The sequence below is a fragment of the Leucoraja erinacea genome, chromosome 1 (genome assembly GCF_028641065.1).
Source record: "Leucoraja erinacea ecotype New England chromosome 1, Leri_hhj_1, whole genome shotgun sequence".
NCBI classification, from domain to species: domain Eukaryota; kingdom Metazoa; phylum Chordata; class Chondrichthyes; order Rajiformes; family Rajidae; genus Leucoraja; species Leucoraja erinaceus.
Genome location: NC_073377.1, coordinates 160,229,347 through 160,243,224, shown reverse-complemented (window position 1 = coordinate 160,243,224; position 13,878 = coordinate 160,229,347). Strand labels below are relative to the sequence as shown.

Here is a 13,878-nt window from a genome sequence, read left to right as displayed (position 1 = left end):
CCCCCAACACATCTGCAGTTCCCTCCAACACATCTGTACACACATACATTCCTATAGTTACCTCCTGCAGATCTGTACCAAAGATCCATGGGGTCAGTTCCCTCCTACACATCTGCAGTTCTCCCCCCCCCCAACAACTATGGGATCATTGATCTGTACTGCGCCGGCTCGGGACTACACATCCCATGCGGCCCCGCGTCCCCGGGCCCGGCCCCGCCCACAGGGTGACGCGCGATGATGGCGCTGCGGGCGAGCGGCCGGTGCGCGGGGACACTGGGCCGTTTAACGGTCGTGAGGCGGTGCGCGCGCCCAACGGCCGGAGGGCGAGACGGCAGCAGGTGACGTCACGCGCGCACCCCTCCCCCCCACCGCCCCCCCCCTGGGTCAGTGACGCCGCCGACCGGCGCTGTCTGCTCGTGCTCGTGCTCGTGCTCGTCCCCGCCAACCTCCCTCCCGCTCACGGCGAGGACACAAACATGGCAACTGGTCGCCGTGTGATATTGACAGTCTGTGATAAACTAGCAATTGCAACATCAGCAGAAACCATACAATAGAGAATAGAATGCAATTTATTTATTGTCATTCAAACCTAGGTTTGAACGAAATATCATTTCTACAGTTTACACACAATCCCAGACCCACACTTAACACAGTTTTACATAAAGATCCATCACAGTGAGTCTCCAACATCTCCTCACTGTGATGGAAGTCCAACTGCAGCGTCGAGGCGAACTGGGGCTCCGATGTTAAAGCCCCCGACGGGCGATGGTAAGTCCTGAGGCCGTTTAAGCCGCGCGGGTCGATGTTAGACCCCGTCTCCATGTCCTTCAAACCCGCGATTCCAGCGGGAGAAGTCGCCGTTGCGGAGCTCGGAAAAAGCGGTCTCCCACCAGGGACCTGTGAGCTCCCGATGTTCCCGTCCACCGGGTCTGCAGCCGGTGCCTCCAAACTCCAAAAGTCGGGTCGCAGCCGCGCGCCACCACAGCTCTCCCCGCTCCGAAGTTGGCCAGCTCCGCCATGTCAGTTCCACAGGCTCTGTAACTGGAGCCCTCACGTTAGTCCCGGCCAGAGGTCCCCGCCAGCTCCACGCTGTTAGGCCCAACGACATCCGAGACCCGACGGAATAGTTGGGTCCCCGCACAGGGAAGAGATTCAAACGGTTTCCCCACAGCCGCCCCACCCCCCACATATACCCAGCTAAAAAATAATAATAAAAAAAACTGACTCAAAGACATACATTTAACAAGACAAAAATAAAAAAAGACAGACGACTGTAGTCGAGCCGCTGCCGTTAGGCGCCGCCACTAACCCACATGGCATTGGGGGTTCAGTATTGATGTGGATAGAGAACTGACTGGCAAACAGGAAGTAAAGAGTAGGAGTAAACGGGTCCTTTTCACAATGGCAGGCAGTGACTAGTGGGGTACCGCAAGGCTCAGTACTGGGACCCCAGCTATTTACAATATATATTAATGATCTGGATGAGGGAATTGAAGGCAATATCTCCAAGTTTGCGGATGACACTAAGCTGGGGGGCAGTGTTAGTTGTGAGGAGGATGCTAGGAGACTGCAAGGTGACTTGGATAGGCTGGGTGAGTGGGCAAATGTTTGGCAGATGCAGTTTAATGTGGATAAATGTGAGGTTATCCATTTTGGTGGCAAACACAGGAAAGCAGATTATTATCTGAATGGTAGCCGATTGGGAAAGGGGGAGATGCAGCGAGACCTGGGTGTCATGGTACACCAGTCATTGAAGGTAGGCATGCAGGTGCAGCAGGCAGTAAAGAAAGCGAATGGCATGTTGGCTTTCATAGCAAGAGGATTTGAGTATAGGAGCAGGGAGGTTCTACTGCAGTTGTATAGGGTCTTGGTGAGACCACACCTGGAGTATTGCGTGCAGTTTTGGTCTCCAAATCTGAGGAAGGACATTATTGCCATAGAGGGAGTGCAGAGAAGGGTCACCAGACTGATTCCTGGGATGTCAGGACTGTCTTATGAAGAAAGACTGGATAGACTTGGTTTATGCTTTCTAGAATTTAGGAGATTGAGAGAGGGGATCTTATAGAAACTTATAAAATTCTTAAGGGGTTGGACAGGCTAGATGCAGGAAGATTGTTCCCGATGTTGGGGAAGTCCAGGACAAGGGGTCACAGCTTAAGGATAAGGGGGAAATCCTTTAAAACCGAGATGAGGAGAACTTTTTTCACACAGAGAGTGGTGAATCTCTGGAACTCTCTGCCACAGAGGGTCGTTGAGGCCAGTTCATTGGCTATATTTAAGAGGGAGTTAGATGTGGCCCTTGTGGCCAAGGGGATCAGAGGGTATGGAGAGAAGGCAGGTACGGGATACTGAGTTGGATGATCAGCCATGATTATATTAAATGGCGGTGCAGGCTCGAAGGGCCGAATGGCCTACTCCTGCACCTAATTTCTATGTTTCTATGTCATATCCAGCTGATTGGTGGCATGCAGTGTGTCTGACTGGCCATGGACACAACTTGCTGGAGTAAATCAGCGGGACAGGCAGCATCTCTGCATAGAAGGAATGAACGGGTGATATTTCGGGTCCAGACCCTTCCATCAGACTGAGAGTCAGGGGAGAGGGAGACACACAGGTGTGAAAACGAGACATCAAAGAGGATGCCGATCAAGGAAAATGTACAATAGTTCATTGTTAGCTCTGTGAAGAATAAAATTGATTTAATTTGTCCTTTGGATGCATTGACAGTCCGTGATAAATTAGCAATCAGCAGAAATCTACAAAAATGCAGCTTTGAGCAATCAAGATGACTTGCTGATTACAACTGTTACTGAGGAGGAGAATCTGGAGATGCTGTAGTTTTTTTTTTCTAGTATTTCTAGCATAGCAAGAACATTCAAATTAGCACACAAATGTTGGCCTATTTGAGCAAACTTACCGTAGTCAGAGAAAGGTTACCAAATAAATAGAGAGCACATTGTTTTAAGTGTATAATTTCCTACAGTCAGCTTGTTTTCTTCTTAAAAGAACCACACACCTTTTCTTTCCTGGCTGCGGATAAGGGGCAATTTGTAGATAACTATATTCAGTTTACCACAAGTGAAATTAGGTTTATATAGTACAGTAAATGCATTAAATACATTTTCAATTGACCTAATGGTTAAATGTTTACATTCTTAATGCTATTTGCATAAATTAATTTAAAATATTTTCTTTTCATAAACAACATGACAAATACAAATGTTGTATGAACATCTACTTATAATTTGGAGATTTAATTTTGAAGGGATGGATTTCTTGTAATTGTGTATATAACGAATTGTAATTTTGATTATTGTTCTTGTTTCTTCCTTGTGCATTATTTCAAACTGCTTTTCTTTTAGCAGATGGGAGGGAGTTGTGGGATTGGAAGTTCATGCTCAGCTATGTTGCAACTCCAAACTTTTCTCTGGGTCACATGTGCAATTTTCAGCACCTCCAAATTCATTGGTATCATATTTAGATGCTTCACTTCCAGGCACGTTACCAGTAAGTATTGCTAATTTTTTTCATACTAATTAAGTTGAACATAATAGCACTTCGTATTATCTTCTTTGGACAGAATTCCTGCACAAAACCTCTTATTTATGTAAGATATTTGTTATAAATAGTCAATTGTTCTTATATTTGTCGGGCTTGTTACTTTTGAATACAATGAAATATTAGGCTACTTACCTCGTAATATTATCTGAATAAGAAAATCTCTTTATTGAGAAAGGAAATTTTATAAGGAATAGGTCAATTATATTATGTCAAAACTAAAATGAACTGTATAGTAAGATGAATATATATATTGTGGTGCTCGTCAAATTGACACGTGAACAATATTGGAATGACAAGAAACCTGTAGTTTGTAAGAGCACTGAACATTGACATTCTGTAGTGTGTATGCAAGGATCCAGTAAAACGTTTAACCACCATGTAAAAACAAAGAACTGCAGTTGCTGGTTAATATAGAAAAGGATACAAAGTGCTGGACTAACTCGGGTAGTTGAGTTGAGTTGAATTTATTGTCACGTGTACTGAGATACAGTGAACATCTTTTGTTGCGTACTATCCAGTCAGTGGAAGGGCAATGCATGATTACAATCGAGCCATCCATAGTGTACATGATAAAGGGAATAACTTGAATAATGTTTATTGCAAGATAAAGTCCAGTAAAATCTGATCAAAGATAGTCTGATGGAATCCAATGTGATAGATAGTAGCTCAGGACTGCCCTCTAGTTGTTGGTAGGATGGTTCAGTTGTTTGATTATAGCTGCGAAGAAACTGTCCCTGAATCTGGAGGTAGACAAAAATGCTGGAGAAACTCAGCAGGTGAAGTCGCATCTATCGAGCGAAGAAAATAGGCAATGTTTCGGGTCGAAACTCTTCTGGACGTGTGTGTTTTCGCACTTCTATACCTTTTGCCGGACTTTCACATTCATGTTCTCTCGAGCTCCTGCCTGACCTCTGAGTTACTCCAGCATTTTGTGTCCTTTTAACCACCTTGAATTAGTCCTCAGTGAGAAATAAACTGTGGTTTCACTGAGGTTTGGCTATGAGTGAGTGATACCTGAATTGGAACTCCAAGCAGTCACTGATAGTTTGATTCCTCTCCCGGTTTAAAACACCTCTATAAGATCACCCCTTATCCTCATGCACTCCAAGGAATAGAGTCCCAGCTTACTCAACCTCTCCCTATGGCTCAGACACTCTAGTCCTGGCAACACCCTCGTAACTGCCGGGAGGATGTTTCCTCTGGATAAGGAGACTATTAGTCCCACAATCTCAAAATAGAGGACAAGGTATTTAGATCTGAAATGAGGGGACATTTCCTTACTCAGGATGATGAATTCGCTATCTTTTAATTGTGGAGTCTCAGTCAATGATTGCACCTATAACAAAAATAGATATGAGTGGAGTCTTGGGATATGGAGATGAGGCAGGGAAATGGGTTGGAAGAGAGACCAGGTGTCATCTTATTGACTGACAAAGCAAGTTATGACCCCTTTATTTTTCTCGTTCTTGTGTTAACTCAGCATCGACCAGAATAGTTATTTAGTTAATGATGGTAATTACATTTGTTTCTTAAACTATTATCAATCATTTGATGCAAAACGTGTTATGAATTGCAGCTTACTTAAGAAAATCATAATTATATTTCTTCATTCTCAAAAGGTTCTAAATAAGCATTGTGTAGAAGGAGCTGTGAAGACAGCCTTAGCTGTAAACTGTACTATCAATAAGAAATCCACCTTTGACAGAAAACACTACTTCTACGCTGACCTGCCGGTAAGCATGTGCATTATTTCAATTCTCTTGGATTAAGTGGATCATTTTTTTTGATTTATTTCATTTTAAATGAATAATTTCACTCAAATAGAATATTGTTGTTAGTTGCTAAACTCGGCTGACAGAAGTGCAGCAGCATACTTGTTACAGAACATTTAAATTTACAATAGAAACTGAACCTGGCTCTAAATGCCAACAGGCTTTTATTGAATTGCATATATTTTCTCAAAGAGTATTTTTAATTTAATGCATAATACGAATGCACACCCTCTGGATAATATGGTCTTTGCCAATTCAGCAAAATGCACACGACATAGGTTCTAGGAAATGCATTCATCAAAAACCATACATTCTTGTGTTTTTCTGAAACTGAAATTGTCAAATATCAGACGTGGACGTCTAAATTTCACATACACTACAAATTCTGTTCCCCACACCACCAAATTCTTACACACCTAATAATAAAGATTTTTTTTCTCAATTTGTATTTTTTTTTTAATTGTTTTCCAAATTTTTTGCTTTGTTTTCCATTGTTTTGCATTCTGCTGCAAAGACAAGTGCTCAGCTGCATTTATGTTTGCCTTGCCTCCAACAGTGTCTGTTGGTGTGGTAATGTAGATATACTGAGAAAGGTGGTGTGTGATCGTAGATTATTTAAAGAAAAATGCTTTTGACTTGATGTTGAACTATTAATACTACATGCAGAGTATTTCTATATAAAGGATCCATGACAATTGAATCTGTGATTTTGATCTGACTTTTTGAAAGGTATTGTTTATGCCTTTAGGTCGGATATCAGATTACACAACAGAGATGTCCAATTGCCGTCGATGGAAACCTTGCATACAGCCTTTCTGTTGGGAAGAACAATATGATACCCAAGTCTGTACGAATCAAACAGATCCAACTGGAGCAAGATAGTGGCAAAAGTCTACATGATGATGCAAGAACTCAAACATTAATTGATTTAAATAGGGCTGGTAGGTGGGCCGATTTGATTTGTCATTGTAAGTCAGAAATATTGCTCATTTTAAGGAGGGAGCCATTGGCTTGTGGTTGCTTTCCCAAAGGAACTCTATGCTACAGCGTTTGATTCCTGCTCCAGACAGCTCCGGGTCTGAATTCTAGGTAGACAGACAGCGGGATATTAGTCTGATTGAATATGAGCCCACTAACCTACTTCCACCTTCCCTCTTCCACATTGCCTGAGCCTGTAAAATATTTCAGTCATATTGAACTAACTACCCTATAACCTGATATAAAAATAATTTTGGACATGGAAGATGCTTTGATGCTGGGACTTTTATTTGGCCATACCTTGTGTCACTGTTTCAACATGGAGTTACATGGAGTAATTCTAAAGGCCTTGCAAGAATGCTTTTTGGAGGATTTATGCTGCCAATGGTGTGTTTGGGTTCTTTTTCAAAACTTTGTCTATCCATGCTGTGCATATCAGACTGAAGGCATGTCTGAAGGCATCTCAGACATTTATAGTTCACAAGATGAATTAGGATATGACAATTTAGGTCTCAACATTGTCAGAGTGATATCTAGTATAAGATGGAATTGACACTTTTTTTCCATTCCCAAGTAAGGAGTGCCGTGATTGTTCCACTAGATTAGTGCAAGTGCTGGTTTGAGGTGAATATGTTTGTGTGATACCTAAAGAAAGTAGTGGCCAAAGAGATATATTCAATATTGCCAAATGAATGGGACAAATGGGGGTGCAGTAGCACTGGAGGTAATGTAGCTGTCTCACCTCAGTACAATTTTAATCTTCAGTGCTGTCTGTACGTTCTTCCTGTAACCATGTGGGTTTGCCCAGGTGCTGTGGCTTCCTTCTACATCCCGAAGACGTGGGGGTAATTAAGTTAATTGGTTGATTGTAAATTCTCCCTCGAGCAGATGGGTGGTAGCAATATCAGAGGGGTCTTATCTTATCTTATCTGGGCATGTGTGATGAAATGGTTTACAGGAGCACTTTAAAAACAACCACTGTTGGGAACAAAGTGCTGATTGATAGAAAGAGAAAGTAGAAATAGGGATGCATTCGGCCCTTCGTGAGGGAGCCTGCACCACCATGTCCATATTTATCATGGCTGATCATCCAAGCAGCTCAGTATCCTGGGCAACTGCCTTCTCTCAGATAGGTACCCCCTGATTTAAAAACAAATTTTTTAAAATGAACTCGAAAGTACACCGGAAGCCAGTGGAGGGAGGCCAGAATTGGCGTTATGTGCTCCCTCTTTCGAGTCCCAATTAAAAGACGAGCAGCAGCATTTTGAACCAACTGGAGACGATTATCCAACTCAGTATCCTGTGCCTGCCTTCTCTCCATATACCCCCTGATCCCTTTAGCCACAAGGGCCACATCTAACTCCCTCTTAAATATAGCCAATGAACTGGCCTCAACTACCTTCTGTGGTAGAGAATTCCAGAGATTCACCACTCTCTGTGTGAAAAATGTTTTTCTCATCTCGGTCCTAAAAGATTTCCCCCTTATCCTTAAACTGTGACCCCTTGTTCTGGACTTCCCCAACATCGGGAACAATCTTCCTGCATCTAGCCTGTCCAACCCCTTAATGGGATCTGTTTCCTAAGAACTTACATAGGCTTAGTGGGCTGAGTGCCTCCTCCTATGTTGTAAGAAAATATAACAATATCCTTTACGTTGGTGTCAATGTAGAAACATAGAATCGGCAAGGTGACCACGGTTTTCAAGATTTGACACAGTAGTATGGTTTTGTTTGTTGTATTTCTTAATCAATTTTTTGTTCCCTCAGCATTTCATGGTTTTCAAAAGTCATCGAGTGCATTATCCTTCCATCTCCAAAGATTAGGCAATGGTACCAGGGTACCAGTGTAAATCTTAATACTTACTACACAGACCTTGAATATAACTGGATCATATGTTATGATCGTAATGTTTTATGATCCTAATGGACATGGCATTATTTCCTGTTTGCTGGCTGTACAGATTACTGAAGGACAACTAAGTTGCTGTTTTGTTTTGTGGAGACAGGTGGAGCCTGTCCGTTTTCCACATAATACAGTGGGACACACACTGGGTCAAGACAGTAATTGTATTTTGTGGATTCATATTACCTACTACTCAAGAGTCAAGAGTGTATCAGAACAAGAAAATTCTGACACAAGATCAGTGTCTCTAAAAATATGCAAGTCATTTTTTTATCATTCAAATAGTAAAATATTAACCACACTTTTCAAAAGCAGCAGGTTGTTTCCTTGCTGTTCAAGCACACAATCACATAGAAACAGATTGAGGTGCCTTTAATTTTCTCGTGGGGTGACTGTTTACCTTCATAGCAGCAACAATATTATTCAAACCATTTATTTGATTACAAATTGTTTTAGGATGTACGGACTTTCCGGCTTTCCCTCCCTTAAAATTATATATATATTTTTTCCTTCCAGGAGTAATTCTTAAATTGTTTGATTGCAGGGGTTGGTTTGATCGAGATTGTTATGGAACCAGATATGCGTTGTGGCGATGAAGCTGCAGCAGCCGTTAGGGAGCTTCAACTTATTCTACAGACACTTGGGACAAGCCATGGAAATATGGCAGGTAAACATGTTCACTAAATCTGAAGTAGTGATCCTGTATTCACAAAGTTTAAATTTATGTTTAAATTTAAACACATGGTTGTAAACTGCTGTTTTGTTGGGAGGAGGGAGGGTTTGAACATTGTACATATTGTTATGAGCTTTTCACTAAAATGTGTAAGGTTGTGAAAAGTTTTCGTTATTTGCACTGTGGGGGGGCAGCAAGGATGCTATAATTGGCCATTTTGCTCATTAATTAGTGACAGGAATTGGGATTTGTTTACTGTGTATCACGTAGAGAGAACATTATTTGAAAAATGTTTTTTGTGTACATAAACCATTTATTTCAAACATACTAACTATAGTTTAAATGTAGTCGCATAGTTCAGAAGTCCAGAGGTACGTCACATTCTATCGTTTTTAATTACTTTTCTACAAGCGATCTTGAACTTGTCTAAACCTGTAGTCCATGGATGCACTTTCAATAGTTGTTACTGAAGTGAGAAACATAGCAGATTTTGTTGGTCCCCATAGTACTGTCTCAGCATCATGCTGAATTTTCTTTCCTTCAAGTTTTGTTTTGTGGATACAGAGGGCCATATTGGCTGGCCGTTCGCAATTACATTAGTATACTGCTATGGTTGTGCCCTTCAATGTCCCTGGAAGATTTGGTAGAATTCAAAGAGTGAATACTTGTAAAATAAAGTAATTCAGCTGATCAATGATATTTTTAATGGCAGATTAAAATTGATGTCAAAATTAAGACAATTAAAAAAATAAAGTTAGTTAAAATACATTAAGATGCTTAAATGCATAAACATCAACCCAAGTAAAATAATGTATAATTAATTACCGTTGCTCCCTTACCAGTAGATTGAGAATAACCAAAGAAATGAATGGGGTTACTGATGCTGCACAACATCAGACATGGGATTGAAGGACAGTTCTCCAGAATAATGCTGGGGAATCTCAGCAAAACCAGGCTCCGTGTAGACCACAGCAGCAGAACATAATGCCAGATGTAATATCATCTGTTACTCAATGTGCCTCGGACTTGCAATTGGCCTGTGTAAATCTGGGACTCGTTCCAATTGGAATAGTGAATGCCATGAGACTCCTTCAGAACCTCTGACAACGGCTTGGAAGATTTTCCCTATTATGTTTCCAGCACATAGAGTCAGCGCAGGATTTAGTTCAAGGGAATGAAGTGGGGGAAATGATGCACATTTTCAATGGGAGAGCAATTGGAAAATAATAATCAAAATATCATTGTCTAAAATATTAGGCAAAGGATAAGTTACCAATATTATAAACTGATTAAACTGATTCTACATTTAATACATAGCGTGAGAGATCATAACAATTAGAAATGGCATAGGCATCGCCCAGTGGAGGCAGAATTTATGGCTGTAATATCGATTTATAGTTTTGCATTTATCTTCAGTAAAATTGTAATGCTGCCACTTTCACAATGAAGGAGAAGGCAGAAAAGCTATCACATGGGAAAAACTAGTGGTATTTAAAAGGCTGAAAAAGTAAAAATATCACCTGGTCCAGTAAAATGCTTCTTAGGCAGTTAAGGGAAATGTGCGTATCTTGGGGCAAAATCTTATATTTCACAATGGGGATAATTTGAGCAAATACATTTTTACACAGTGCCTGTGATCAGGAGCTTACTACTTGTAAATGTGGTGGAAACAAAATGAAAATGGACAGACACCTGAGGGATAAATAATTTACTGGACCACTGGAAAAGAATTGGGGATGAGACTGAATTACTTGCTCTACAGGGAGCCAGCAGGGATTTGGTTACTTAAATGGCCATCCCCTGTGCCATAATAATTCCATGATATAGTCTAATAGCTGCATTATAGATTAATTACTGAGAGCTGAAATGGACTTAGAAATTATAAGGATTTCTAATGATGGAGGGGATTATTAAAGAGAGAGAGATTGTTTGCAGATATCCAAAAGTGGTTGAGATACCACATTGCAGAGAAAACTAGTTTATAAGTTCTGCCAGAAATCAGTGGATTTGACTGATGAAAAGACAACTTATTTACATCATGTGCATGAAGGAACTGCAGATGCTGGTTTAAACCGAAGATCCACAAAATGCTGGAGTAACTCAGCGGGACAGGCAGCATCTCTGGAGTGAAGGAATGGGTAACACTTCGGGTCGAGACCCTCCTTCAGTCTCTATTTACATTATTTACATCATGATTTGTTGCATGACCCATCCCTGAGTTTATACATCACAAGTTAAAAGATCACATAACATGATGGGGATCAGGGTTCTTTATAAGTCTTGATCAGTCTAGGACATGTTACACACAGAAATAATGGCCTGATCTGCTGAGTGGTGTGTTACCTGAGCTCATCAGCTGCCTGCCCTTCAAGCGCACTCTCATTTAGAATAGAAACATAGAAAATAGGTGCAGGAGTAGGCCATTCGGCCCTTCGAGCCAGCACCGCCATTCAATATGATCATGGCTGATCATCCAACTCAATATCCTGTACCTGCCTTCCCTCCATATCCCCTGATCCCTTTAGGCACAAGGGCCACATTTAACTCCCTCTTAAATCTAGCCAATGAACTGGCCTCGACCACCCTTTGTTGCAGGGAATTCCAGGGATTCACCACTCTCTGTGTGAAAAATGATTTTCTCATCTCGGTCCTAAAAGACTTCCCCCTTATCCTTAAACTGTGACCCCTTGTTCTGGACTTCCCCAACATCTGGAACAATCTTCCTGCATCTAGCCTGTCCAACCCCTTAAGAATTTTGTAAGTTTCTATAAGATCCCCCCTTAATCTTCTAAATTCTAGCGAGTACAAGCCGAGTCTATCCAGTCTTTCTTCATATGAAAGTCTTGACATCCCAGGAATCAGTCTGGTGAACCTTCTCTGTACTCCCTCTATGGCAAAAATGTCTTTCCTCAGATTAGGAGACCTTAGGAATGGATCTCTGGGTGAAGTATTTGTCTGGGTAGCCAGCTCCCAACTGATCATAAAAACACAATGCATTTCCAGGTATAAACAAAGGCTTCATTCTCTTTGCTTTGAGATCGCTAAGCCTTGTCCCCAGTTTACCAATTATCACATTAAGCTGTAAAAAGATGTCCTTGGGATTGAATATCTGTTTCTCTGAGATTTGCTCTCACAAGCACTATTAAAGATAATTTAAAAATATTCATCTAATTTAAAAATGAATACATAAAATATTGTTAAGAGACAAATACTTTTAAATTAACCCAAGTCATTAAAAAAATGATTTGTCTGTGGTTGAAATGAGTGGGCCTGGTGAAAGAGCAGCAGCTTCAAAAGGTAGATTTTGCATTCTATCTGGTGGGAAATGTATGGAATATTGCACTTCTCGCTGGACTTTGCAGTGAGTACAGGAACACACTGTGGTTGTCTCGAGAGAAACAAGCAGTTGTCTGGAAGTTTGGAACTTTCAATTACACGTGAACGTACAAAAGTCCCAGCCAGTTATGTTGGTAAAAGCCACTAGTTCTGGTGGAGCTACCTGCTGATGGGTCAATGATCCTGCACCAGTTATGAATTTTATAGGTTATGCAGAGTCCTATTTTGACAGCTAATTTCCCACATACATTAAACTTCTGACTTTGAGAATTGTATTTATATCTAATAAATTAAAAATAACACTGAACATTGTTTATGAAAGTAATCTGAGCTTACTGGTGGAGGATGGTTTCATACTATTTCATTTATCTAGCATATTAAAAATAAAGTAACTTAATTCCAAACCAATGTACTGAGGATGCTTAAAAGCAGAACATTCTGAAAATACTTGGTGTTCAGCTGCTAAAGATTTGGAAAAATCATAGTATCCTGCAAGAGTATATTCTGAAGGAGGTCCCGAACTGAACGCCACATATCCCTGTCCTCCAGATATGCTGACTGACTCACTTTTGTACCAGTGGTTCCTTGTTCCTACATAGTACCAGAGACAACGAAATGCATTGTTCCTTGTTCCTACATAGTACCCTGCAAGTTGTGCAAGATTTACTGACATACATTTAATGTAGTCTGAAATATATGAATCATGCCCTGTTAATTTTCCGCCTTTTGTATTATACTTTGAAGGAAACAATCTATTATAATTGTAGGATTATAATTCTTCTGTGTAAAAGTGTCACGATTCAGTGGAATCTACATTGATAAAATCACTGTCCTGGAACCATAAGCAGATTGTATGCAATTAATTTGTATAAAGACTGATTGTAGTTATATCTCATTTTCATTTGTACAGAGGGACAGTTAAGAGTGGATGCCAACATTTCAGTACATCAACCTGGGGAACCATATGGCGTGAGAACTGAAGTGAAAAATATTAACAGTGCCCGATTTCTGGCAAGAGCAATCGGTCTGTGAATGTCCTCCATCTGTTCTACTTTGCGTTGCTTGGTACTCCGTAACATTACCCTCTTAACAATGTTAAACTCCGTTCAAATGAGTATTTGTTCTTTGATCACGTGACTATAAAATCAAGTGCAATTAATTATTTTTTAATTTACTTGGAAAGCATTTTGGGAGTGGAGATTAATATTATTTCGTTTGTTGGCTAATTGTAATATGCAGTTTTCTTTATAACAGATTATGAAATTCAGAGGCAGATTGAAGTACTGGAGAATGGAGGGAAGATATTAAATGAAACCAGAGCATTTGATTATAAATCAGGGTGAGAACTTGTTTTGGACTTGCGTATCTCTGTAAAGAACAGGAGAAATTAGATATTATCGTACTCTATCTGGCTTAATTTTTTTATTTTGCGTCGCTAAGCCATGCAGAACAGAAAGGTCCCAGCTTTTATCATTTTTTTCCATGTTGTGTTGGCTATTTCCCTGCCATTGCCGAGCAGATAACACAGATGGTTTTAGCATCTTTGAGCTTGGGAATGATCAAGCAGCATGTCAGCCTATGTTTCCAACCACTATGATGCTATTCACACCACTGGAGGCACATGAAAAACAAACACAGCTTCTTCCAGCTTTATAT

At 40.6% G+C, this 13,878-nt stretch overlaps 1 protein-coding gene across 3 annotated transcripts in view; it reads left to right on the top strand.

Annotated features, from left to right (window-relative positions):
- Positions 1 to 202: 202 nt before the first annotated feature.
- Positions 203 to 13,878, top strand: part of gatb (glutamyl-tRNA(Gln) amidotransferase, subunit B) — a 28,003-nt gene continuing 14,327 nt past the window's right edge. For 2 of the 3 annotated variants that reach the window (XM_055646770.1, XM_055646754.1), the window contains exons 1-7: positions 203 to 338; positions 3,363 to 3,507; positions 5,181 to 5,294; positions 6,082 to 6,274; positions 8,758 to 8,880; positions 13,133 to 13,246; positions 13,477 to 13,561. In XM_055646770.1, the coding sequence (XP_055502745.1) occupies positions 235 to 338; positions 3,363 to 3,507; positions 5,181 to 5,294; positions 6,082 to 6,274; positions 8,758 to 8,880; positions 13,133 to 13,246; positions 13,477 to 13,561 (878 nt within the window). In that variant the 5' untranslated portion in view covers positions 203 to 234. The remainder of the gene's footprint in view (positions 339 to 3,362; positions 3,508 to 5,180; positions 5,295 to 6,081; positions 6,275 to 8,757; positions 8,881 to 13,132; positions 13,247 to 13,476; positions 13,562 to 13,878) is intronic. The other variant, XM_055646762.1, reaches the window with a different exon arrangement.